This window comes from Microcaecilia unicolor, chromosome 4, assembly GCF_901765095.1.
Source record: "Microcaecilia unicolor chromosome 4, aMicUni1.1, whole genome shotgun sequence".
NCBI lineage: Eukaryota > Metazoa > Chordata > Amphibia > Gymnophiona > Siphonopidae > Microcaecilia > Microcaecilia unicolor.
In genome coordinates this window covers 96054024-96081840 of record NC_044034.1, presented here as the reverse complement: position 1 = coordinate 96081840, position 27817 = coordinate 96054024, and the positions used below count along the sequence as shown (strand labels likewise).

The following is a 27817-nucleotide window of genomic DNA, read 5'->3' as shown; positions in this document are numbered from 1 at the left end:
CTGGCTCCCTATCCGTTTCTGTATCCAATTCAAACTTCTCCTATTGACCTATAAGTGCATTCACTCTGCTGCTCCCCAGTATCTCTCCACTCTTGTCTCCCCCTACGTCCCCCTTCAAGTACTCCGTTCTGTAGATAAATCTCTCTTATCTGTCCCTTTCTCCTCTACTGCTAATTCAAGACTCTATTCCTTTTATCTTGCTGCACCTCACGCCTGGAATAGACTTCCTGAGCCTGTACGTCTAGCCCCGTCTTTACCCGTTTTCAAGTCCAAACTCAAAACCCACCTCTTTACCACTGCTTTTGACTCCTAACTCACTTACCCTATCCTTTATCCTCACCTCTTTATTCCCTTACCCTTAATTGTTCTGTCTGTTTACCTGACTTATCTAGATTGTAAGCTTTTTGAGCAGGGACTGTCTTTTGTGTATGGTGTACAGCGCTGCGTATACCTTGTAGCGCTATAGAAATGATAAGTAGTAGTAGACCCGCCCAGGCCACTCCCATGGCTACAGCCCCTATTGGGTTGCTCGCAGGAAAAGTTAAGCATCATGTTATAGAATAACACACAGAGGAGATCTGTGCATGACTCCAAGTATGTGCTTGTTAACACCACTTAAGTGCCTAATTGGTGCTTGTTATCGCCTATTAATCAATTGAGTTGCACGCAGATCTAAGATCCGTGAGCAAATTCTGATGCCCAATGTTGGGTGACCTATATAGAATCCGGGTGATAGGAAACAATTCTATAAGTAGGCGCCTCCATTTAGGCACCCTAATGCTGCACAATGAAAGCCTATCCTATAACGACATCTACACACCCCAATTCCTTTATAGAATATTAGCATAGCCCATGGGTACATCAACCATAGACTTGATGTAACAGCAGCAACACATCCCTTGCTCTGCTCATGTGTATACCTCCTTAGCATTTCTGTGCGCCCTTACGGAATAGCACTTAAATCTGTAAGTGTACACTTACCTGAGAAAGTGCTAGTTTTGTGTCCTTTGACCTGTACAAATGGCATGTAAATGTAGGTTCCCCATTACAGAATTGCCCTTGTAGAAAATAGGTGGACGGACGAAGAGGCTTTATTCATAGCCGGACAGCGGGAATGATACACCACACACAAAATAAACAAGAAAAATCCACCGATGGAGCAGGATATTGCTAATGATAATGTGGTTAAGGAAAGAGCAAGAGAGCTAAGCAGCCATTCGGTGATGTGACGCCACTTTCTCCTAAGCGGGGGGAGGGGGGGCTGGGTCAGCACTGATCTTTTTTAGGCGCAACTTATAGAATTCACCCCTATATGACTAAGAGGGCAATTATATAAAGGAGCACTTACTTTTATCATTTCCAATTTGAAATGATCCAAAACAAAATTACAACATTTATTTCCTTGTTGTTTCCAAACAACAGCACATCCTTTGTTTAGATTTGTATTTAAACACACTTGATACATAGCCTATATATTTGGGTTGGGAGTAATTCTATAAAGAGCAGCCTAATTTTGGGTGGCATGAATGTGCATAAATGATGTCATTTATGCATGTAAGTGGCCACTTGCATAAATGACCTCACAGAATACCGACTAGCGGAAAAGTACACACCATGTTTTGATGGCTTACTTTTTAATCAACGTGCTAGTTTTTCTGATGTAAGCTGATACTGTTTCACATTGGAAATCATTCTGTGCACATACAGCTGCACTCCTGAAAGTACTCTGATTGACTTTCTCTACTGATTTATCAGATCACTGCAGATAATAATGAATTATTATCAAGACCCCTGATGCAGGCAGGTTGCTGAAACAAAGACCGTGTCGGGTCTTTTAATAAAGCCATATTCTGAGGCCAACCTGTTCTTGGAGGCCCCTTGTGCATATTCCACTAGTTGGTTAACATCTAGGCATGAAGTTTGGTTCTCACAAGTTGGCCTAACAAGTTAGCATCTTTGTTACATACAGTGCTTTTCTCAGGACTGAGGAATGACACCAGTAATAACACTTGGCTGGAGCTGAGAACATGCTCTTCATATAATGTGGATGTAACCTTGGGACATGCTAAAAGACAGACTGAGGACACAGTCAGCCTAACATGTCCAGAATGTTTCATTTGTGGGGAGAGAGACAGAGAGAGGACACAAGGTTATTGTTCTATGTATTTCTTTTGCTTTGTGACTAACTGCACGCTATACAGATAAGTAATTAGCCAATGGCCACCAAGTGTGCATGTGCACACAACGTCAGGAGAGACTGATATACCCATATATGGCACAGGCTACCTAATGATTCTAGTTTAGGAGAAATCACATGATTTGGGAAAAATTCAACTTACTAAGGGTATATATGTGATAGCTGAGAGAGGTGTTAGCTGAGCAGACTTTGTTAGCCAGTTTTTGCGTCTCGCTTTTCTGTGTGACAACCTGCTCCAGAGAGATAACAATTTATTTTGTATCTGACTTAGTGAGATACCAATAAAGATTTATTACTGGTTGCGACACATCTAGGCATGGGCATTTACGGCATTTGTAGGGATGCTGTAAGTGACAACACGTTATCTGCCACTTAAGCTAGTATTCTGTAATGAAAAGTAGGTGCTTACTTTTCTTTATAGAATAGGTTTGAAATAATCACCTGCTTACCTTCTTATCCAAGGTGGCTTGTTATAGAATTAGTCTCCACCTGTCTGTAGTTGAGATGCCAAAGTGCTTTTCAAGCCACTTTGCCGTGAATGAACAGTCCAGTTACTGTACCTTGATGTCGGAGCTGAAGTTGTTGATCTTGTTGCAGCCAGCATGCTCCAGATGATAGTTGGCCCACCTCAGCAGCAGGTCCTCTGGAGACAGCTTCATCAGATCTTCCAGGCTCTCACCTTCCCGCAAGAGTGCAATCAGAGCTGAGAGAGAGAGAGCACACTTGTTTAGACGCTCAATGCATTTCAGTTCCAAATGTCTTTCTTGTCATGACTTTTGATAATGTTATAAACATTCAGTTATTCTGCAAAAACAAAAAAAGAGTAAGTTTTCAGAATCTGTTTTCTCCTATTTTAAATTCACTGGTGGACAATGTGTTCAGTTTAATATCCTGCCCTATTATTGAAGCCTAAAGCAGGTTAGGTTACAAAATTAAAGACATGCATTTATTACCATGCAAATCAAAACACATTCAGTAAATTAAAAGCATAGTAGGAAACTATAAATTGCTATAATAGAGCTCATACCTTTCTCAGTAGCTCAATTTGAGTTGCATTTAGATACAGTAGGTATTTTACTGCCCCCAGAGAGCTTATCACTGAGGTACAAGATCTTATAATCTAAGTGGGTACTACAGCCAATGGGAAATGTGAAAGGCAATTCTATAAAAGGGCATTTACTGTACAGTTAGGTGCCTGGTAGGAGCCTATGCTATAAGGGAACATAGGCACCTAATTTCATAAGAACATAAGAATAGCCATACTGCGTCAGACCAATGGTCTGTCTAGCCCAGTATCCTGCTTCCAACAGTGGTCAATCCAGGTCACAAGTTCCTGACAGAAACCCAATTAGTAGCAACATTCCATGCTACCAATCTCGGGATAAACAGTGGCTTCCACCATGTCCATCTCAATAACAGACTATAGACTTTTCCTCCAGGAAAAGGCCAAATGGCAATACATGATACTAGAGATAGTGTTTGCCTACTACAAAACCCAAATACCAACATACAGGTATATCCAAAATCACAGGAAGTCTCTAAGTTCAGAGAGCGTAACCAATCTCCTTCTTATATCATGGGTATGAGGGTGTCTAAGGAAACCATCTTGAACTTTTATTTGGCCAGGTACTTGTTCGGGGCCCTTAAGTCTAGGAAGAGATTAAATTCCCCCATTTTCTTTGTGATCAGGAAGAACTTGGAATAAAATCCCTTCCCTCTCTCCCTTGGTGGGACATGCTTGACCACATTGGCATTCTTACCAAGAAATTCTAGTTCTTACCAAGAGTTCCATGGTAAGAACTAGAGCAGGGTATTGCCTAACTGGGTATATATGTGCCTAGATGGTTAAGCATAAGCACTTATGCCAGCCATAGAGTTGGTGAAAATGGTCGTGCCTACGTGTCAGACGTATATGCATAACTTACAATATTCAGTAAAGATCCACATAAATAGGAGCCCCACTCATGCACTCATGCATGTGTACGTCTCCTTTGCAAATATATACTATGCAAGATACCCATGTGTACAGAAAGTAATACTGGAGAACCAATCTTTGCAAACCAGCACAAATAGCAAACAGACACAGTGAAGATGACAACAAAAAACACAGTGTCAGTGATGGTGCTATAAAACTTTAATCAAAGAATGGTTCGACTCAACACCGGCCTGTGTTATGTCCACATGGCCTGCAACAGGAGTCCAATGCCACTAAAGCTGTGTGTTGCAATACCCGTCAACATTATTGATTTAAAATGTTGGCGATCCTGTCAAAGGGTCACTCATCTGAAATGTTGCTTATAGTGTTCCAATCAAACACTTCAATCCATGAAAAAAGTGTTTGATCAGAGCACTGTGAGCAACATTTGAAACGAGTGACCCTTTGACAGGATCGCCAACATTTTAAAATCAATAACGTTGATGGTTATTGGAATTCACAGCTTTAGTGGCATTGGACTCCTGATGCAGGCCAGGTGGCCGAAACACAGGCCCAAGTTGAGTCTACCCATGTATGCACGCATACATGCCTCTATGGCAGTTTTCTAAGCATTAAAAGACAGCAAAAAGAGGCAGTGATTCGCAACTAAATGTAGAGATCAACAAACAAGCAGACCGACAGTTTTGAAGCGCTGTTTTATTTATTAAGACAGTCACCCAACTTCAGAACTGCTGGTTTGCTTGTTTGTTGATCAATACTCTAAGCATCTGCATGGCTAATGGACCTGTAAATATTAGCACTTATTTCATAGAATTACTTCCAAAGTGACTTGCCCAAGCTCACAGAGAGTATCAGTGGCACAAAAAAAAAAAAAAAAGGAATTGAGCTCTGACTTCCATGGTTCTCAACCCATTGCTCTAACCTCCAGGCTACTTCATCTACTAGAGAACTCAGAATCTCACTCTTATTTTTAGCAAAGGAAAAGCCAAACAATTGATGATTCCAATTCATTTTGCTACCTTACTGACACCCACTTAGGTAATAGCAGTCCTTGACAGATTCAATCACACACACACACCAATGATCCTACTGCATACTCCTTATTGCAATACCATTCCAAGCCAGTATCAGAATATCTCCATGAAATGAATGCAAATGTGTTTGATTGGAAAGGTGTATTACCTTCATTTCTGCTGAGCTCTATGTCGGCAAACAAACCAATTTTGATAACTTGCCAGAGAAGGCCCAAGACGAGGTAAGACTTCCCCTCCTTCAGGTCCTCAGCACCAATGTTAACCACATGGCACCCAATGGCTGAAGCAGAGTTCAAAGCCAAATTCAAATTTTCCTTTAAAGAGATGCCAAATAAGAGAGAGAAAATGTTATTATGTAAAATGTACAGGGTAATGGATCTGACAATATTTCAAGTCTCAGTGGTAGGTTCAGAGAGATTCATATTACAAGGAAAAGTTTCCGCTTGCTACCAGTTCTAACACAGCAAATTGTGAATGAATAATATGCTATAAGGCTACAGTAAAATGCATTAAAATAAACTATCTCAGATGTTAAAGCTGGCTAAGGTAGAACTAATTCTATTCCTCTGCCAGTGTGACCAAAGGATGTCATGTTTACCAGGACATTTGTGTCCAAAAAAGTGAAAAGTCAATCAAATCACTTTATTAAACCTAGAAAATTTTTGTAGCTCCAGCAAATTGTTTTGTCAAATTTTTTTACTCTCAATATCTCATATTTTCTAATAGCTCACTTCAGGTTTATTCAAATTATTTGGTTTCCCTTTGACTTTGTTTGAAATATTATATCAATGTTGTAAAATTCTTTCTATTCTTGATATCTGATGAATTTCCTCAACGTGTCTTAGGAAAAATCAAAACATTTTATTGAAATTTAAAGCAGAGTGAATATAAATATATACTCCTGAGTCTGTTCCCTTTCACCTTTATCTTATGCCCCATCATTCCAGAGCTGCCTTTCGCTTCCTATGCATTTATACCACAGAGGTATTTACACTTCTCTGTCATATTTTCCCTCTCTCACCTTTCTTCCAATGTATGCATATTTAGAGGCCCTTTTAGTATGGCACGTAGGTGCCTACGCGAGTCAAATTGGAACTACCGCCCGGCTACCGTGTAATTCCATTTTTTATGCTTGCCTAAAACACATGGTAGAAAATATTTTCTATTTTCTACCGCGTGGCACTTACCCGGCGATGGCCGCTTACCACCCGGTTAGCGCATCAAACCTTACCAGTAAATCAATGGGTGGAAGAAAGGTCTGAGGCTGAAAATGGATGCACACTGGCTTTAATTTTGCCGCACGTCCATTTTTGGCCACAAAATAAATGCCTTTTTTCCAGGCGTGCTGAAAATTTGACCTGCACGCGTCCGAAACACGTTCCTACACCAGCGCAGGAAACCTTTAGGCGCGCCTTAGTAAAAGGGCCCCTAAGATTTTTAAGTTTTCCCATATGCTTTAAAATATCACAAAAAAACAAATGATATCACCAACTGCCGCCCAGTAGCATCAATCCCACTGGTAGTCAAACTGATGGAAAGCATGGTAACTAAACAACTAACTGACTACATAAACAAATTCACAATACTGCACGAATCACAATCAGGATTTCGTTCCAACCACAGCACCAAAACAGTACTAATTACTCTCCTAGCCAAATTCAAACAAGAAATTGCAACCGGCAAAAGCGTACTTCTCCTACAATTCGACATGTCTAGTGCGATCGACATGGTAAACCACATCATACTACTAAGCATCCTAGAATACTTCAGGATTGGTGGAAGTGTACTTAGCTGGACCGAGGGTTTCCTCACTACTAGAACATATCAAGTGAAATCAAATTCGAACATATCATCACCATGGAAAGCAGACTATGGAGTACCTCAAGGATCACCACTATCACCGCTCCTTTTCAACCTGATGATGACCCCACTAGCCAAGTCCTTATCCAGTCAAGGCCTTAACCCTTTTATATATGCAGATGATGTCACAATCTATATCCCTTACAAATATGATCTATCAGAAATCACCAAAGAAATCAAACTCAGCCTGAACACCATGACCTCATGGGCGAATGCATTTCAACTAAAACTCAACACAGAAAAAACACACGGTCTCATCCTCTCATCCCAATATATGACGAACAAACCCACCAACATAACCACTCCAGATCACACCCTCCCTATCTCAGACAGCCTGAAAATTCTTGGAGTTACAATCGACCAAAACCTCACACTAGAAAGCCAAGTGAAAGCTACAACAAAGAAAATGTTCCACTCAATGTGGCAGCTCAAACGAGTGAAACCTTTTTTCCCTAGGGAAATATTTCGTAACTTGGTACAATCCATGGTACTAAGCCATTTGGACTACTGCAATGGAATCTATGTGGCATGCAAAGAACAAATCATAAAGGAACTCCAAACAGCTCAAAACACAGCAGCCAGGCTTATATTTGGAAAAACGAGATTCGAAAGCGCCAAACCACTATGAGAAAAATTGCACTGGCTCCCAATCAAAGAACGTATTGCGTTCAAAATCTACACCATGGTTCACAAAATCATCTACGGAGAAGCCCTGGGATACATGACAGACCTCATAGACCTACCAACCAGAAACACATTTAGATCAACAAAAACATACCTAAATCTCCATTACCCAAGCTGCAAAGGACTGAAATACAAATCAACCTATGCGTCCAGCTTCTCCTATATAAGCACACAACTATGGAACGCATTACCAAGCGCCTTGAAAACAACATATGACTACTACTACTATTTAGCATTTCTATAGCGCTACAAGGCGTACGCAGCGCTGCACAAACATAGAAGAAAGACAGTCCCTGCTCAAAGAGCTTACAATCAGACCCTGCTCAAAGAGCTTACAAAGAGCTTACAATCTAAACTTCCGGACACTACTAAAAACTAACTTGTTCAAAAAGGCATACCCTAACGATCCAACTTAAACACCTTAACCCTGTGCCATAACGAAACCAAAGCTAGAACTGGACATAACTTAACTCTTCCTCCTTACGATTCCCAATGTGTCTGTCACACATGAACTTTATCACGACCTCACTCTGTATTTGTTCAAACCGGTACTGGCGATCGCCTCTATGGTACTATGTAAGCCACATTGAGCCTGCAAATAGGTGGGAAAATGTGGGATACAAATGTAACAAATAATAAATAAATAATTATAATGATGATGATGAAGACCACTGACTATTTTAGTAGCCGCCCTCCAGACCAACTCTATCCTGTTTAAACCTTTCTCTAGAATTGTACTCAGTACTCTAAGGTGCCCTTTTACTATGTTGCAGTAAAGGGGGCCTTGCAGTGTCCTCAGCATGTGGATTTGCCGTGCGCCAAGGCCCCTTTTACCACAGTGGGGGTTTTGTGAAAAAAAGAAAAAGGAAATGACTGTGTGGCCATTTCCTGGCGGATCCCTTACCGTCTCCTATTTAGGAGGCAGTAGAGGCTCCCACGGTAACCCAGTGGAAAAAAAAATATCCGGTACGTCGGAAATGGTGCACAATGTGGGCAGCACTATTTCCGGCTCCCACGGTGACCTGGCAGTAGTGCTAGATTAGTGCATGACAAGCAGCGATAGCTCTACCACAGTTTTGTAGAAGGTCCCCCTAAATAAGGTCTCACCAGGGACTTATACAGAGGCCTTGTCACCTGTCTTTTCCTACTGGCGGCCATTTCTCTCCCTATGCACATTGCTTTTGTAATTGCGATTGTGGTGACTGCTTATACAAATGTCCTTTCTATTCTCTCTACGGATGACAGCAGGAAAAGAACAAAATAATATCCCAGCACCTGAATGGTAAATGGCGTGAGCTTCTTTTTGTTGATGGCTCTCTCATCAATCGTGTCTGGCACCGAATGGTTGATCATTTTACTGGAAATTAAGGAAAGAAAAAGACTGGCATAAGTTTTCTAAATAATGTTATAGTTCTTATTTGTACTGCTCTTCTTCACTGTATTGATAAGCCCTGATGTGAATTTTATTAGTAGTAGGGCTGCTTTGAAAAGATTCAGATGGAAATAACACAATTTTGAAATAAAGACAAGTGCTGCATTTATTACATGTGCATATTGCTTAATTTTAATATGCAATCCATGTTCAATATGCGATACCAATTGTATATTTTCCCTTTTTTACCTGACTGTTCATTTAGCATTCATGTTCTATATATATTATCAATTGTATATGTATTCTGAAATGACATAAGTCATGACGGAAAATTGTAAGCCACATTGAGCCTGCAAATAGGTGGGGAAATGTGGGATACAAATGAAACAAATTAAATAAATAAATAAATATATAGTGTGCCTAGAGATCTGCACCAAAATCCAAGTGTATTCTGGGGACATGGTCATTGAAGGAGTGTGGGCATGTTGGGGCCATCAATCACATCTACCACGTGGTTATAGAATACAGGGAAGTGCGCCTAGATTTAGGCACAGGCTTTCACACCAGCTTTTTACTGGTGTAAATGGCTGTGCCTAAATCTTGGTGCATCCACCCAGCCTATGCACTATTCTATAAACCACATCTGAATATAAATGCAATTTATAGAATACCACTAGACGCGTAAGTCCGACACACCTAGATTTTAGTCGCCATATATAGAATCCATCCCTAAGTGCTTAAGTCTTTTTTTTTTCTAAAAAGGAAGTTCTGTTTTTATGGTCAAACGATTAATATTTTTCCATAAGTTTCTCGGGCTACACAACATAGGAGGAAGCAGTTTTTTGCAATTTAAAGATTATGTTTTGGCTCTAGGTGGGACTTTTTTCTTATGCTTTCCTGGTAAGCACTTAATTATGTGTTTCTAGATCCTTCTCAGTTAGAAGCCTTTCTCATTAATAAATAGTGTCTCAAGCTGTATTTAGGAGTTTCTCAGTTTCTGTTTCTCTTTTCTTTGTGTGTGTGAGAGGCAGGGGCGTATCTGCGTGGGGCCACAGGGGCCTGGGCCCCCGCAGATTTCGCCCTGGCCCCCCTCCCCGCCATCAACCCTCCCCCGCTGCTTACTTTTGCTGGCGCCGAGGTCCGACCCGCAATCTCCGTTTTTCGTCTTCCTCCGTGGCCATGCTTCCAGGAAGTAACGCTGCAGTGCTGATTCGTTGAATCCAGTTCGGCGTCTGACGTCAGACGTCGAACTGGATTCAACGAATCAGCACTGCAGCGTTACTTCCTGGAAGCATGGCCACGGAGGAAGACGAAAAACGGAGATTGCGGGTCGGACCTCGGCGCCAGCAAAAGTAAGCAGCGGGGGAGGGTTGACGGCGGGGAGGGGGTGGAGAGAGGCGGCGGCGGCGGGGGGGGGGAGGGAGGCAAAAATGTGCCCCCCCTCTCTGGCTGTGGCCCCCCCTACCGCCGGATTCCAGATACGCCCCTGGTGAGAGGGCAGGGCCGGTCCTAGGGTCTCTGGCACCCCCAGCAGACTATGAGTTGGCGCCCCCCAATCTCCTTTCTCTCTTCTCCCACCCTGCCCATGTCCAGCGATTCTCCTTCGCCCCATCCCCCGCCATACCACGCCGCCCTTGGTACTTTAAATCTTTAATTTACCTCCGTTCCAGCAGCCACGTCATTTGAAAACCCTGCCCTGTCTCTAGCCTTCCTTCCCTTCGTGAGTTCGTTCCCTCAGAGCCCCGCCCTTGAGGAAATGATGTCAGAAGGCGGGACTGCGGAACGAACTAACGAAGGGAGGGAAGGCTAGAGACAGGGCAGGGCTCTCAAATGATGCGGCTGCTGGAACGGAGGTAAATTAAAGATTTAAAGCACCAAGGGCGGCGTGGTATGGCGGCGCCCTCGAAGGCAGGCGCCCCCCTGTGGTGCTTACCCCGCTTACCGAGTTTGACCGGCCCTGTGTGAGGGTGGGGGGAGTTAGATGGAGATTCAAGTTTTCTCTCATATTTGGTTTCTTTTTGAGCCCACACACAATGGCAAGTCCTCCATGATGTGATCTATATTTATTGTCCTTTTTCCTTTGTAGTACAGTGTTGTACTCTATTGGATTTTTAGTTAAATACATTTTTCTTGTTATTTTTTAAAAAGTAAAAATAAAATTAGGATTAAATGTATTTGCAATATACATGTCTAAATACCAGTTTATTCTCTATGGCTGGCCTTTGTACTTGTGCCTAATTATTGGCATGTGCTAGTTTTCTGTAAAGGAAAATAGATTCACAGCACTATTACTGAACCACGAGCTAGGTCAGCTTACAATTTCTGATCTAATACAGTACTTCAGAAGTAGAAGACAGGTTTCAGTACTCAAATGATTAAGAAATTTTTTTCTCTATCTTTTCTTTTTCATTTCTTTCTGGAATTGATTCATGAAAAATGATCAGGAGAGAAGCTAAATTGCAAACATTTTTTGTTTTCTTCAGGAGCTTATCATATGAAGACAAAATCCAATGTTTCAGATATATTAGAACCCCACAAGACAAGGTATATTTATAATAAAAACAGTGACAATGTTGTTCAGTCCCATATGCTATTTTTTTCTACTGTGTGTTCCATGACCATGAACTGATTTGTCAGCTATAGAAATATGTACGGCAGGTGATGGTAAAGAGATGTTACTCACCACAGAACGATGCCATCACCGACAGCTGTGAAGAGGCTATCTGTGTCTGGATCCATTGGAATAACATGTTTGCAGTCTGGGTCTTTCTCCAGGGCCTTGTTAACCCAGTTCACGAAGGCATACTTTTCTTCCTCTGTAATCAGGTCAATCACAGTTTTAGGGTCACATTTTTTTTATTTAAAGATTTTATAACATTACATCAGAGTAATATAATAAGTAATTATCAGAAAACATTCACAAATATAAAACTTTTTTTCACAAAGAAATAAAGGAAGACATTAAAGCCCACATCACGGAAAAGAAAGGCCTAATAAAAAGAAAAGAAAAATGCAAAATCAAAATAAAGAAATATTTTAAGGACAATTCATTAATTATATGAGAGTTACCTAATAATGAACTCATTTTTACCCTCTCTTGCTATCCTAATACATCACTGTGCTCTACCAGGAAAGTCTCTAAATGTTGAGGATCAGAGAAAACATCCCCTTTTCCCTTGAAAAGAAATCAAACATTTACAGGGGAATCTCAGAAAAAAAGAGTCCCACCCAATTTCAACACAGAAGATTTTGAACCCGAGAAAGCTTTCCTGGACAAATGAGTAATTCTAGAAAAATCAGGAAATATTTGCAAAGTTTTACCATAAAAGAGTTAGGATCACATTTTTTATGAGGACAAAAGATAATGCATGTGTGGGAGATCTTCTAGAGAAGAGAGAGAGCAAAGTGATGGGAAGCGCATGCGGGCTTGGTATTCAAAGGGGTTTAACCAGCAGAAGAGGATCCTGCCCAGTCAAACCCTGCTGAGCTGGCCAGTTGCCAATATTCAATGGCATGTAATTGGGTAGTGCCACTGAATAAATTGCATGTGTAACTTAATTAATTAACAAGCCAATCAGCGCTGATAATTGGCCACTAACAAGCAAATATTGGCACTAATTAGAATTTACAGGCACAACTTGATAAGCGTATTCTATAAAGTGGTGCACGTAAATTCTACCATGCAGATTTCAAAAGGGGGTGTGGCCATGGGAGGGATATTCCTAAAATTTATGCGCAGTGTTATAGAATCTGTGCCTAAGTTAGGTGTGGTCATTTATATCAGACTTTAGTTGGTGTAAATCGCCGCAACTAAATTTTAGTCATGGGAATGGGCACTATCCCCAAGTTCTATATAGTGTGCTTAGATTTAGACGCCGAAATCAGCGCAAATTCTATAACAGTGCGTATAATTTAATTGGCTTAACAAACTAATGAGCGCTGATAACAGCAGTTAACAAGTAATAATCACTAATTGGCACTAATTAGAATTTAGGCACACAACTTGCTAAGTGTATTCTGTAACGATGTGCGCCGAACTAATGCACGGAGGCAAAAAGGGGAATGGTTATGGGCGGGGAAATGAGCATTTCATGGGCGGTCCAAAATTTAGGTGCCTAGTTATAGAATATGGCCCAGTGCGCCTAAATCCACAAGCTGAGATTTACACCATTTTCGTTGGCGTAAATGGATGCGCGCAGATGTAGGCGCTGAAGTATCAACTAAGCTTATTCCATAATTGGTGCCTAAATCTAGGTGCTGATTATAGAATATGCTTAGTCGGCATTGATTTCAGCACCGATTTTTTAGACGCTATATATATAGAATCTCCTCCTATACATACACTATAAACCACGTCTAACTTTAGGCAAGGTTTATAGAATAGCAGTAAGTGCGTTGTTTTTCATTGCCAATTTTTTAGGTGCCATACATGGAATCTAGTCCTGACTGGCTAAGTAAGTGTACAAAGTTAGGATAGCAAAAAGGCTGGCCTAACCTTATGCACTGAATTAACTGGGCTGTAGTCTGAATAACTTCCGGGTAGCGCACATATTTGGATATTCAATGGTGGAAGCTATGTATGCCACAGAATTGAATATCCAGGGTTATTTCCGCTATTTGATTTCCCTATGGTGCACTATCATATTTTAGATGTTTATAATTCTAAAATGGTTGCTCCTGCTGCATGTAACCGGTTCCATAGGAACTAACTTTTCAAAATGATTGGGGGTGCAAAACCAAATGGAAACTACCCTTCCCTGGACATAGTCAAGAAATTTCTCCAATATGGGGTGTGCTCAAGCACCCATAGAGCTGGCTCCTATGACCAGCACATAGACATCCATTTAATCATTTATTTTAGAACAGGTTCTAAGTCAGCAGCAGATCCTGTTCTAAAATACTAGTAGAACTTAACAGATTCCAATTTGGATGATTCAGTTCTATTATGTTTGTCCTTTCTAAAATGCCACTCTAAATCAATTTTGTGTATAGTCAGAGGCTCATTTTCAAAGCACATCTACTATAATAAAACTCACCCTCAACGTTCTGAGGACACTGACGTCAGTGAAGCCAAGCCCTGACTTCCTTCAAAAGGTTCGAAGGTTCGTGGTGGTGAAGCCACCAAAATCGCTCCGGGCCCCACCCTCGAGGGCGGAGCAATGGCAGAACAACGAAGGGGTTGGCAGGGAGGGAGGCAGGGAGGCGGGGGGGGGGGGGGAATTGCTCCGGGCCCCGCCCTCGCATCAAATGTCATGATGTTGGGGGCAGAGCAATGGCAGAACAACGAAGGGGTTGGCCAGGGAGGGGGGGTGTTGGCGACGAAAACCTTGCTAGCGCCCGTTTCATTTGCTCTGAAACGGGCCTCTTTTACTAGTAGGCTCATAAAGTTACATTGGTTGCTATGTAACGTTGTAAGTCTATGTGCTTTGAAAATCAACACCTATATTTTTTAAGGTATGATAATGAACAGAAAACACACTAAAGAATACACTTACAAAATTACCTCTAAAATGGGAAAACACTGCAGTACACCCAGCCCTCTAACAAGTAGAGGGAGGGAAAAGAAAGTAAGTCTAGACATCTGTCACATTGGCACTCATTTTCAAATGAGAAAAACATCTCAAAAGTGGCACAAAGCAGTAGATGAATGTTTTTCTCATAAAAAATGTCTAAGTTGCAATTTTCAAAACTCAGAATTGGGATGTTTTACTCTGCAGTTCATCTAAATCACACGGAGATGTGTTTGGGTGGGCTTAAAATCTGAACTTTTTCAGCAATAATGGAATAGAAAAAAATCATCCAGGGCAAAAAAGAAGTACATGTTTATCTAGACCTGTTTCAGTCACAACTAACTGAACACTGGAGAGATTAAGGCATGACCCCCTCCCATCCCCCAAAGATGTGATAGTGACAGTAGATACCAGGCTCTATGATAGCTCCAGATATTATAGCCATTCCTAGGCAAGCAGCAAGGAAGTGGAAGGAGTAGTCTAGTGGTCAGTACAGTAGACTTTAAACAACAAACCCAGGTTCAATTCCCACTTTAACTCTAATTTCAGTACAAATATATGAGCCCTCCTGAAATATAGAAATACATCCTGTACCTAAATATATAAGTGATCTGCAAGCCTGAGGGCTATTGTAGTGGTAGACCTATAGATACAGTAAGGTTTTCTTTGTTCCTAGAGGGTTCACAATACAATAAGAAGGGGTTTGGGTGGGATTTCTACCTGTGTCATTTTATGTGATGTCCACTGTACTGACCACTAGGCTGCCCCTCTACATTGCTGGGATATCTGTATGGCCAGACAGATGTCCCTAAGGCTTGTTTTTCTATATTTTTCCCTGCAACATTTTATTTTTGAAAATGATACTTACAGATGGGCATTTTGAGTGTAACAAACATGTGGACAATGGGGAGCCAGTTGATATTGAGGGGCATAATTGAACGAAAACGTCTATCTCCATGGGCGTTTATCTCCGAGAACGGGTCCGTGAAGGGGCGGACCGAACCGTATTTTCGAAAAAAATAGACGTCCATGTTTTATTCGACAACTTGTGAGCTGGGCGTTTTTGTTTTTCAGCGATAATGGAAAATGAAAGCACCCAGCTCAAAAACGAATAAATCCAAGGCATTTGTTCATGGGAGGGGCCAGGATTTGTAGTGCACTGGTCCCCCTCACATGCCAGGACACCAACCGGGCACCCTAGGGGGCACTTTTACAAAACAAAAAAAAGGTAAAAGAGCTCCCAGGTGCATAGCACCCTTCCCTTGTGTGTTGAGCCCCCCAAACCCCCTCAAAACCCACTGCCCACAAGTCTACACCATTACTATAGCCCTAAGGGGTGAAGGGGGCACCTACATGTGGGTACAGTGGGTTTGGGGGGGGTTGGACGACTAAGCATTAAGCAGCACAATTGTAACAGGTGGGGGGGGATGGGCCTGGGTCCACCTGCCTGAAGTCCACTGCACCCCCTAACAACTGCTCCAGGGACCTGCATACTGCTGCCAGGGAGGTGGGTATGACATTTGAGGGTGAAAATAAAAAGTTGTGAAACATCATTTTTTTGTGGTGGGAGGGGGTTAGTGACCACTGGGGGAGTCAGGGGAGGTCATCCCCGATTCCCTCTGGTGGTAATCTGGTCATTTAGGGCACTTTTTGGGGCCTTATTCGTGAAAAAACAGGGTCCAGGAAAAGTGCCCTAAATTCTAGCTACAAACGCATACTTTTTTTCCATTATCTGCGAAAGGCGCCCATCTCTCCTCGGCCGATAACCACACCCAAGTTCCACCTTCGCCACGCCTCCGACACGCCCCCGTCAACTTTGTACGCTTCCGCGATGGAGTGCAGTTGAAAACGTCCAAAATCGGCTTTCCATTATACCGATTTATTCGTTTTTGTGAGATGAACTTCTATCTCCCGATTTGGGTCGAAATCTAGGCGTTTTTCTCTTTCAATTATAAGGTGGATTGTGTACCTGGATTTTTAAAAGGCGTTTGATAAGGTACCTCATGAAAGGCTACAGAGGAAATTGAAGGGTCATGGGATAGGAGGAAATGTCCTATTGTGGATTAAAAACTGAAGGTTAGGAAACAGAGAGTGGGGTTAAATAGGCAGTATTCACAATGGAGAAGGGTAGTTAGTGGGATTCCTCAGGGGTCTGTGCTAGGACCGCTGCTTTTTAATATATTTATAAACTAGTAAAAAAGGCCCATTTCTGCCTCTGATGAAATGGGCGCTAGCAGGCACGGGAGTCCCTTCCCCTCCCCTTTCACTAGTCTCGCTGGTGGTCTAGAGCTACCTGTTCAGTCGGGGCAGGAAAGAAAGAGCCCCCTCTTTCCTGCCCATAGAGGTGCTGCTAGCTGCCTTGCTGCATCGTGTAGGAGTCCGGCTCTCGGCGTTTCAAAATGGCCGCAAAGAGTTGAAGTCTCGCGAGGCAGCTTCAACTCTCGGCGGCCATTTTGAATCGCCGAGAGCCGGACTCAGACACAATTCAGCCGGGCAGCTAGCAGCAGCAGCGCTCCGGGCAGGAAAGCGGGGGTTCCTTCGTTCCTGCCCGAGCGAACAGGTACCGCTAGACCACCAGGGATAGTGGCGTAAGGGTAGGGGAGGTGACAGGGGGGAGGGAAGGTGATGAGGGGAAGAGTGTGCTACCGGGGGCGGGGCGGTACCTTGAAAGGGGCGGGGCGATGGGGTAAAAAAGGCCGGGGTGATGAGCACGTCGGCGCCGGCTGGGATTTCTTGGAAGGGGAGGAGTAGGGAAACACGCGGAGCGTGTTTCCCTACTGCTCCCCATGCGTTCTTTTGCCTTGTTTTCTTATTCCGCCCTCGACGTCATCACGTGTGACGCGAGGGCGGGGCATGAAGACATGGTGAGTGTTGTGGCTTCACCACCATGAACTTATGAACTGGTGTGTGAGTGCCTGCAGTGACGTCAGTGTCCTCAGAACGTTGAGGGTGCGTTTTATTATAGTAGATGATTTAGAGATGGGAGTAACTAGCGAGGTAATTAAATTTGCTGATGACACAAAGTTACTCAAAGTCGTTAACTCGCGACAGGATTGTGAAAAATTACAGAAGGACCTTACAAGACTGGGAGACTGGGCGGCTAAATGGCAGATGACGTTTAATGTGAGCAAGTGCAAGGTGATGCATGTGGGAAAAAGGAACCCGAATTATAGCTACGTCATGCAAGGTTCCACGTTAGGAGTTACAGACCAAGAAAGGGATCTGGGTGTTGTCGTCGATAATACACTGAAACCTTCTGGTCAGTGTGCTGCTGCGGCTAGCAAAGGGAATAGAATGTTGGGTATTATTAGGAAAGGTATGGAAAGCAGTTGTGAGGATGTTATAATGCCGTTGTATTGCTCCATGGTGCGACCGCACCTTGAGTATTGTGTTCAATTCTGGTCGCCACATCTCAAGAAAGATATAGTAGAATTGGAAAAGGTGCAGCGAAGGGCGACTAAAATGATAGCGGGGATGGGACGACTTCCCTATGAAGAAAGATTAAGGAGGCTAGGGCTTTTCAGCTTGGAGAAGAGACGGCTGAGGGGAGACATGATAGAGGTATATAAAATAATGAGGAGTGGAACAGGTGGATGTGAAACGTCTGTTCACGCTTTCCAAAAATACTAGGACTAGGGGGCATGCGATGAAACTACAGTGTAGTAAATTTAAAACAAATCAGATAAAATCTTTCTTCACCCAACGCATAATTAAACTCTGGAATTCGTTGCCGGAGAATGTGGTGAAGGCAGTTAGCTTGGCAGAGTTTAAAAAGGGGTTAGACGGTTTCCTAAAGGACAAGTCCATAAACCACTACTAAATGGACTTGGGAAAAATCCACAATCCTAGGAATAACATGTACAGAATGTTTGTACGTTTGGGAAGCTTGCCAGGTGCCCTTGGCCTGGATTGGTCGCTGTCGTGGACAGGATGCTGGGCTCGATGAACCCTTGGTCTTTTCCCAGTGTGGCATTACTTATGTACTTAACAATGTCTAGCTCAAAGCCATAATCGAACCAGAAATTTAGATGTTTTTCTGGTTCGATTATGGCTATGAGCTCAATGGTTTTTTTATGTTTTTAGCAAACGTCTCAATTTGAACTTAGACGTCATATCAAAAATGCCCCTTATTGGCTATAAATATGCACAATAATCAAAGTATAAATAGACATACCTGAATAAGAATGCTGTGTCCCAGCACTGGACTGCTCCGAGGTCCCACCAATAGCGCAGAGACCTTCCTTCTTATTGATTGCCTTCCTGAATGTTTTGGCAACATCAGTTTTTTTCAGGCCATGAAATACCTTTAAAAAGTAGGTTCTATTTAAAAATCTCAAATTTATGTTTAAATTCACTGGCAAAAAGCAAGCAACACTATTCTATTTTGTATCACAAGAACTTCTACAAACTGGTTGAAGAGTTACCACAGTGCTACAGTAGCACATGCTCAATTCCCAGCATCATTGCACTATCATGAAACAAGTCTGACTTATGAAATCAGACCAATATGAAAGCATATTTTCATTGGTAAAAGGGAGAAGCAGTGTCACTTTATTCCAATATTTTTATGTTGTAAATCATTGCCATATATTTGCCAGGGTAGCAGCCTACATGAATCATGATGTGGCATGTTTGAAACATGTTTTTTTAGTAAATGCCCTGAACAAACTGACAACCTATCTAACATCAATTCAAGAATGGGCTAAATACAACGAACGTTTCCTGAACCCAAGAAAAACTGAGCTTCTATGGGTCCCTAACACAAGTGGGGACATACCCATAGGCGGTCGGTGGCCCAACTGTTTGGGAAGGCTAAAGGGGGTGGGGTTAGGGGTGGGGCCAGGGGTAGAGCTTAAATCCATAATTGTCTGATAACACACAGAAAAAATAAATAAATAAAAATAAAAGTCACAATTAATACCTTTTATTAAATTTAGATATTAGATACGTATCATATGTCAAAGAATAAAGTGGTTGCTCAAAGCATATTCTAAGCATAATCATTCAACTGCAAAACACTATGCACAACTTTGTGCAAAAACACACTCAGAACCTTACTGTACCATAAATATTACACTGGGCAGAACCTAATACACCAATATACCACCCATACGGAAAATGCAGACCGTCAACAATATGAAACAAGGGATCATATCATCACAATTCTCATGTAGAGCCACAAAACACCCTAATTAATGTGGGATAAAATGCCATAAATAAGTAAATAAATATAAACTTTTAATGTTGAGCACCTGATTCTCAAAGTGGACATATTCCAAACACTATAATGAAAATAAAATGATCTTTTCTACCTTTGTTGTCTGGTGACTTTTTCTGATCATGCTGGCCCAGTATCCGATTCTGCTGCTATCTGTCCTCAGTGCAGGTCAGGAAGTCATCCTCGTTAAATATCTCCCTGGCAACCCAGGACACCTCCAGCCAACCCCCCCCCCCCCCCCCCCACCCTCCCAGCAGTAAGGTAAACAAACTATAAACCAATTTCTACAACTGGTTACACAAGGTTAGATGGTTTTCACTGCAGCTCCTGCTGTGAGGATGGAGGTAAATCAACAATTTAAGCCCCTCAGAGCACAGCAGGGGAGGCTTAGCCTCTCCAAGCCTCTTATACCGGGCACCTATGGACATACCTAACATCAAAATCTCTTTTGGAAATATGAACTCCCCCTGAAATCACAAATCGGGAACCTTGGAATACAGCTCAATTCAACACTCTGATCCCCCAAATCCAAGCAACCTTCAAGAGCAGCTTCTATCACTTGTGACAACTACGTTGCCTGTTTCCTTATATTGAGAAGGCAAGCCTTGTCTCAGTTGTGCATGCCATGATAACATCAAGACTGGATTATTGTAATGCACTCTACAATGGTCTGACAACAAAGGGTTTGCACCAGCTCCAGTTGATTCAGAATGCTGCAGCAAGACTAATAGAAGGTTATAAGTGACCACATCTCACCACTTTTGCATAACCTTCACTGGCTACCAGTACAGTACAGAGCCAAATTTAAAATTCTCTGTATGACCTTCAAGGCCCTTAAAGGAAATGGCCCAAAGTACTTGAAGAACAGGATCCTAAGGTCCTCCCAAGGTCCTCGTATCTAAGGTCCTCCCAAGGAATTTCCCTAACCACATCCTCGCCAAAGGACTTCACACGATGTGATACCCGCAAGCAAGCTTTCTCTGGAATAGCCCCCACACTCTGGTATGCACTCCCTGAAAGGCTTTGCTGAACATAAGACTATCTCTACTTCAGAAAGCAGGTGAAAAAAGCTTGGCTTTTCAACCAGGCCTTTAACGGAAGAAGAAAATGACACCGACTGCATATATTATAGCAGTACATGTTTATCTACTCCTATCCTAGCCAAAATAATGTTCAAGCACCTTTCTGACCTTATTTGCAACTCTCTTTAACTAGTCCCTTAATTTCTTACTCCTGTTACTCTTTCTTATCTATCTATATGTTCCATGTTTGCTTACACCCAATGCTGTCTATTAAAATGTTTTATTGGGTATTGTGTTGGCAATTTAATGTAGCATACTATGCCATACTTTGTATTGTTGTTTGAATATTTTTACTGCTGTAATTGTCTATTGTTTATGTTTGATTTATTGTTACTGTACACCGCCTTGAGTGAATTCCTTTAAAAACGCGGTAAATAAATCCTAATAAATAAAAATAAATAAACATAATACTCACCGAGATGAATTCTTCAAAACTAATCCTCCCATCATTGTTTTGATCTCCAGTGGACATCAGGTTCTGTATGATTTCTCGTACCTTATATCCCGGCAGAGGTAAATTTGCTGCTTTGAACAGTTCAGTCAACTCATTAGGGCTAATGAAACCATTTCCATCAGTATCTGTAAACACAAAGAATCATATTATTCTCATTGCAATTGAGCACAGATGCCTGATTTTGTGCAAATTTTTATTAAGAGAGTAAATCTGAATTGTATGTATATCCAAAACACCTTTGAAGGTGGGAGTAGGCAAAGAAGGAAGTAAACACGGATTAGGTCACCACAATTGAAATATAAGACTAATATTGCTGATGCCTTTTAATCAAAAAGAGTTTTTGGAGCAAATTATCAAGCTAAATAGCAAACTACCAAGAGCTGATGGATTTCACCTCAGGGTTCTAAATTAACTTAAACGTGTAATTGTAGGGAAGGAGAGCAGGATTCCAGATGGCATAGCACCTATGTATGGAAGTGGTTGGCATTGCTCTGATTTCCTGTTGAATCGAGTGATTATCTCTCCTACTTTGTAGGTACATGTAAGAGTCACTAATGCATGTTTTCAGTAGATTATGAGCAATTTGATAGACACATATGTTTCCCTGGCTAGCTTTATAGCATTTACTCTTGGGTTGAAGTCTTTGGGGATTTATACACGGGAAAGAGACTCTCCAAGAACCTCAAACCTGGACACCACCTGAAGCCCAGACATGCATGTTCCTTCTGCTGCACCACAGGCTCAAACTGCCAGAGAGCTGGTAGCAGTGATGCCTCCTGATGATGTCTGGAAAGCTTAGGCAGAGAGCGGTCCAGTGGTTTTGGGAGATCTGATGGCTGTAAAACAATCTGACAGGTGGGGGAGATTGAGTCTCTTTACCAACAGTTGTGCCTAAAGATGCCAGAGGAGTTGATGGACAAGGTAGCTGTTGGGGCTACGAGTGTGACAGTGCTATAACTGGAAACAAACAAAAAAATGGAAACTCCCAGGTATCCATTGATTCAGAATTGATGAAACCTGCTGTATTTCAAAGTTTGAAACACTTTGAGAAGGTATCTGTGCCATTGAAAGGGCTCTATTTGAACAAATTCATGCAATCTCTGATAAGCTCAAGACTCTTTGCAGGAAGTTTAAATGGAGATAACTGATATTAAACACCACGTGGTTCCCCTGAAGGTTCGGGTGAAACTGATGCAAGATAAAGAAAACAGTTTTGTTAAATATTTTGTTATAATGCATAGCAAATTGGAAAATGTTACAAGAAAATGGAACATACGTCTGCAGACTTTCCTTGCATTCCATCAATTTCTGCACTTTAAGAGGGTAATTATCAAAGCCATTTCTGTGGGTAAAATAGTGCTTTATGTGTTGAAATGCCTTGTATCAAACTGCCTGCCTTAGTACCTTTGCCTAGTGGTTAGTGGTGCAGTGATGTTCCCTCTAAGGTATGTGAGAGTCACCACCCATGCTTACCATCAGTTGTACTACAGCAATCTCTGGTTTCAATCTCCTAGAGCAGGAAGATCACCTGGGAGTCCCACAGAACTTGTTTACCCCACACTATTAAAACTGTATGATTCCTTCAGCATTCCCAATCATAACAAGAATAAAAGACTCCCATGCACCTTAGAGAGAAATTTGCTTCTTGGTATTTGCCCTAATGAAGACTAAGTTTACAGCTGAAAAGGCAACTAAATTTAGATGGTTGAACTGAGCTCTTAAATTTAGGGCTGCCTTTCATTTGCCTAGATGTAAAGTCCCATTTTGCATAGGACCTCTATATTGGAAAGGGGGCATCCAGGTCAGGATGTTCACATTTCCCCTGTATTTTACAAAAGCCCTACTGAACACGAAGCCTTTTGTATAATACATATAAGAAAATGCAGGAATGCATGTGTATTTGCCATCAAGAACAGCCAGAGCATCTATTTTGCAAACCTATACTTGCAGAAAATGAATGACTTCACTCATGGACCGATGATCATAAGCAAATGCAGGCACTAGAGGCTGTTAGCGCCTGCGTTTGCTACCGCCCCATGATCAGAGCCCCTGAGCACATGAAACAATACTCTCATGGGCTCTGAATGCAACTAGCATGCAAATACATGCAAAACAGGGCTCTTAGCATAAGTAGCATGCAAATGCATGCTAAACCTATTCATCCCCAATGATCAGTGACCAGTGCGCCAAAGAATGGCTCGCTGGCTGCGGCAAACCCTATGCCAGCTCAGAGCTGGCATTAGGGTTTGCAGACCATAGAGGAGGCCCCCATTCCCCCCAATGTAGCAGCCCCATGCAGGAACCCCGACCCAACCCCCCCCCCCCCCAAGCAACAGGGGGCTGGAGGTCCGGGGGGCTGGCGATCTGGTGGGTCTAGCAGCCCTTTCTCACCCCCTACCTTTAGTTGGAAGAGGAAGGTGGCCTCCCTCCTCTTCCATCGGCGCCGCCTCAAAAATAGCGGTGCCCAGCCCTGCCATTTTTCGAGGCACCTGTGTCATCTTCGCTGTGTCCTTTGCAATTTTCGATTTGCGGAGACTGTGTTCTTCTGTGTTTACACTGACTTTGCAACTTACACATATATTTTCCAGCACTGAAAAATGCATATGAGCACATTTTGCAAACCTGCATGTACTGTACAAAAGCAGCCAATTAAGGAGCCATTCAAAATCACTAGGCCTAATATTCAGCCTGTGAGAGGGTGCCCACACAAGTGCCACAATCGGCACTGAGCCCGGATACTGAATTCTGGGCCGTTCCCAGTGACTGGTGTTGAATATCTGGGGGGTTTTGGCTGCTAAAAAGTTAACCAGCTAAGTTGATATTTAGTGCTAACCAGTTAACTTTTTAACGGTGAAACATAGGCCTGCTATTTATTCAGCTTATTATGACCGCTCAACATAGCCGGTTAGGCACTGAATATCCATATTCACAAAGACTCCAGTGTTCCAATTGTATCAAAACATGTTACCTTTATTACACCAATGTGTCCATACTAAACGTAAGACACATATAACTGTTTATATGTGTCATACGTTTAGTATGGACACATTGGTGTAATAAAGGTAACGTGTTTTGATACAATTGGAACACTGGAGTCTTTGTGAATGTGGTTATGTAACACAGGCTCTGGTAGGTTAGCATTATCCCCTTGTTGGTGGATTGTTAATCACTGAATATCCATGCCAAGCCGGCTATGTCACACCAACTGGGATATTCAGCGGGAGATAACCTATCTCCTGTTGAATATCCGCGATTAGGCACTTAAAACTTATTTAACCGGCCAGGAGCTGTTCCTAGCCAGTTAAATAATTTTGAATATCGGGGGAGGGGGGAAAGGACTCTATCTAATGCTTTTTCATTCATTTGAAAATGACCCAAAAAAAATGCACCACATCTGCGTGGCATTTTCAAATCCTACACCCTGGTGAATTCTCTGCTGCGTCTGATTTCATTTGCATCGGCACTGCATTCCAGCTGTGCGTATTTGTGTTGTGGACATTACAGGTGATGTAAAAGAAGAAAACTCACCGATCTTGCGGAAAGCTTCCGTGATCTCCTCCAGTTCTTCAGCGGAGATCTGTGCTGAGACAGCCATGTTTCACCTGGAGAAATGCGAGTGTTATCAGTTTGGAGTCTTCTCTTTTCTTTTCTATGTACCCCTACTTCCCAGTCTCACAATGACTCATCATTGGACAACAGCCTCGGTGATTATACTACCTGAGGTTTACTCATAGTGAGTATCTCCCACTGTGCAGTAGTTTGAGACACTTTCCCTAGGATTCTACATATGGCACCTGAAAATCTGAACAGACACTGAAGCGTATTCTATAACAATGTGCACCAACTTAATTGATTAACTAGGTAATCAGCGCTATTAATTAGATGTTAACAAGCAATTATCAGCACCAATTGGCATTAATTGAGATTTATGCACACAACTCACTAAGTGTATTCTGTAATGTAGTGCGCCTAAATTCTAAGTCACATAGTTGAAAAGGGGACATGGCCATGGGTGGGGCATGGGCGTTTCTAAAATCTATGAATACTATATTATTATTATTATAGAGTACACCCGCTCTGTGCCTAATTTAGGCATTGGGATATAGACCAAGTAAAATGTGGCCAAAATGGCCATGACTACATTTGGTCACATGGTGCTCGGTGTTATTCTATATACCGCATGGAAATTTAGGCCCATTCATTAAAATTTAGGTGTACTTTAGAGCATATGCCTAAGTGTAATTTTTTCTGTGCTGATTTTTCAGGTGCCATATACAGAATCTAGCCCTTTTATACATTTCTATTAGCTTCAGGGCCCTTTTGCTGAAATATGGACTTAACGCATTCTAATGCGCACGAAGCCCAGATTTATCTCGGCAGTTTTTTGCACTTATTATTTTTTTATTTGAAGGTCATGCACTAATTTATTTAATTATTTAGATTTTGCTAACACCTTTTTCAGTAGTAGCTCAAGGTGAGTTACATTCAGGTACCACTGGGTAGTTCTCTGTCCCTGGAGGGCTCACAATCTAATTTTGTACCTGAGGCAATGGAGGATTAAGTGACTTGCTCAAGATCATAAGTAGCAGCTGTGGGATTTGAACTGCCACCTCCAGATGTCAAGACCAGTGCTCTAACCACTAGGCTACTCCTCCACTAATGTTCCCATTAGAGCACAGTACCTGCCGAGAATTAATAGGTGAGTACTTACTGCCTCATGCCCCCAGATTCTATAAATGGTGCACAAATTTCTGCATGCAAAATTGCATGTGATCCTGAGTTGCATGCACAACTAAACTGGCTAAGGAGCCAGTTAGTTGCAATAATTGGGTACTAACAATCAATTATTGGCGTTAATTAGCAACACTTTGGATTTGCGCGTGCATCTTGCTGCACACTATTCTATAAAGATCAGCGTGCAAGTCTTATAGTGCATAACTGAACAGGGGGCGTGACCTTGGGAGCATGGGCGGGTCAGGGGCATTCAATGTGTGCAGTATTATTGAATACCGGGGATCCGCACCTAACATGCCTAGGGTTTACACCAGGTTTCAGTTGGTATAAATTCTCACACCCAAAGTTTGGCACGGAAATGAGCTCTAAATGCTATTTTAAAAGGCGCACAACTCAGAGCACCATTTATAGACTAGCGCTGTGTGGATTTTTTTCGGTGCCCAAATTTGGGTGCCATGTACTGGATCTAGTCCTAAGTGGTCCCGTGTTAACTCTGTGTTAACCGGCTAGCACGTGCGAATGTGAATCCTAATCCTAAGGTGCTAGCTGATTAACGCTGCCACAGCCATTCTCCATGCATGACACGTCACCTCTGAAAAATATATTTAAAAAGTATGTAACACATAAGTTAGCATGCACAAAAAAGGCAAAATATCGCCCAATGCTTTTAACGCATTTTGCCAGTGCCGTAGCGAGGGCGGCTGACACCCGGGGCGGGTCGCCACTGCGCACCCCCTCCGGGTGCAGCACAGCACCCCCCCCCCCCTCGGCACGCACCCTCCCCCCCCAAGCACATTTTTAATTGATTTAAAAGCAAGAGGCGGGCGGGAGGGCTGATCCGCCCCCGAGTCCACGTCGCTGGGAGCTGCGTCAGCTCCGTTGGTTCCTTGCTCTCTCAGCCCCAGAACAGGAAGAGGGAGCAAGGAACCAACGGAGCGGACACCCCCCCCCCCCCGCGGCGTGCACCCGGGGCAGACCGCCCCCTCCTTCCTACGCCACTGCATTTTGCGGTAGCCTGTTTTCCTAAGGAAGTGTTGCATTAAGGGCTTAACACCCGTTAGGACTAGCATCCCTTTATTAGAAGCATCTGAAATGTAGAACAACCTATGCTAGACTTAGGGGCCCTTTTACTAAGCTCTAGTGAGGTAATTTAGAAACAATGGTGCTTCAACAATGTTAAGGAGACAAGCCCTCAGAACGCTAAGCAGAGAGTGCCTCTTAAAGCAGCAGTGCCTTTTCATGCTCTTTGATGCTGGTTATTTGAAATATACTAACAGTAACCATAAGCTGTGCAGAAGAGTAAGAATATACTCCAACACTTTAGATAGAAGAGCAAATTTATACTCTAACATTTTAGGGAGTTTTTATGCCCTATGATAGAACCTAAGCGATAGTTATTATTAAAAATCATAACATCTCTTAAAACCTATGGCCGTGTGCCGATGGTTTCTGAGGGCTTTTCTCCTTAACATTGTTGAAGCACGATTGTTTCTAAATTACCTCACTAGAGTTTTGTATATTATAGTATTAGGTTACCTATTTTGAACTCTAGTTTACACTGCATTTTGTTTGCTGCCCTTTTACTAAGCCATGGCAAAAAGTGGCCTGCGGAAGTGCGAACGCATCTTTTGGGCGCACACCGGGCCAATTTTTGCCGCGTCCTGGAAAAAGGCCTTTTTTAAGGGGCCGGAAAATGCATGTGCAGCAAAATAAAAATGACCTTACTGCCAACCATT

At 42.4% G+C, this 27817-nt stretch overlaps 1 protein-coding gene across 1 annotated transcript in view; it reads right to left on the bottom strand.

The window, feature by feature from the left end:
- LCP1 (lymphocyte cytosolic protein 1) overlaps window positions 1-27817 on the bottom strand; it is a 103994-nt gene that overhangs the window by 31519 nt on the left and 44658 nt on the right. Inside the window, exons 2-8 of the mRNA XM_030200505.1 lie at window positions 24876-24949; window positions 21309-21472; window positions 18768-18897; window positions 11767-11899; window positions 8987-9068; window positions 5316-5481; window positions 2758-2900 (exon numbers count right to left, since the gene is read on the bottom strand). Of these exons, the coding sequence (XP_030056365.1) occupies window positions 2758-2900; window positions 5316-5481; window positions 8987-9068; window positions 11767-11899; window positions 18768-18897; window positions 21309-21472; window positions 24876-24942 (885 nt within the window). The 5' untranslated portion in view covers window positions 24943-24949. The remainder of the gene's footprint in view (window positions 1-2757; window positions 2901-5315; window positions 5482-8986; window positions 9069-11766; window positions 11900-18767; window positions 18898-21308; window positions 21473-24875; window positions 24950-27817) is intronic.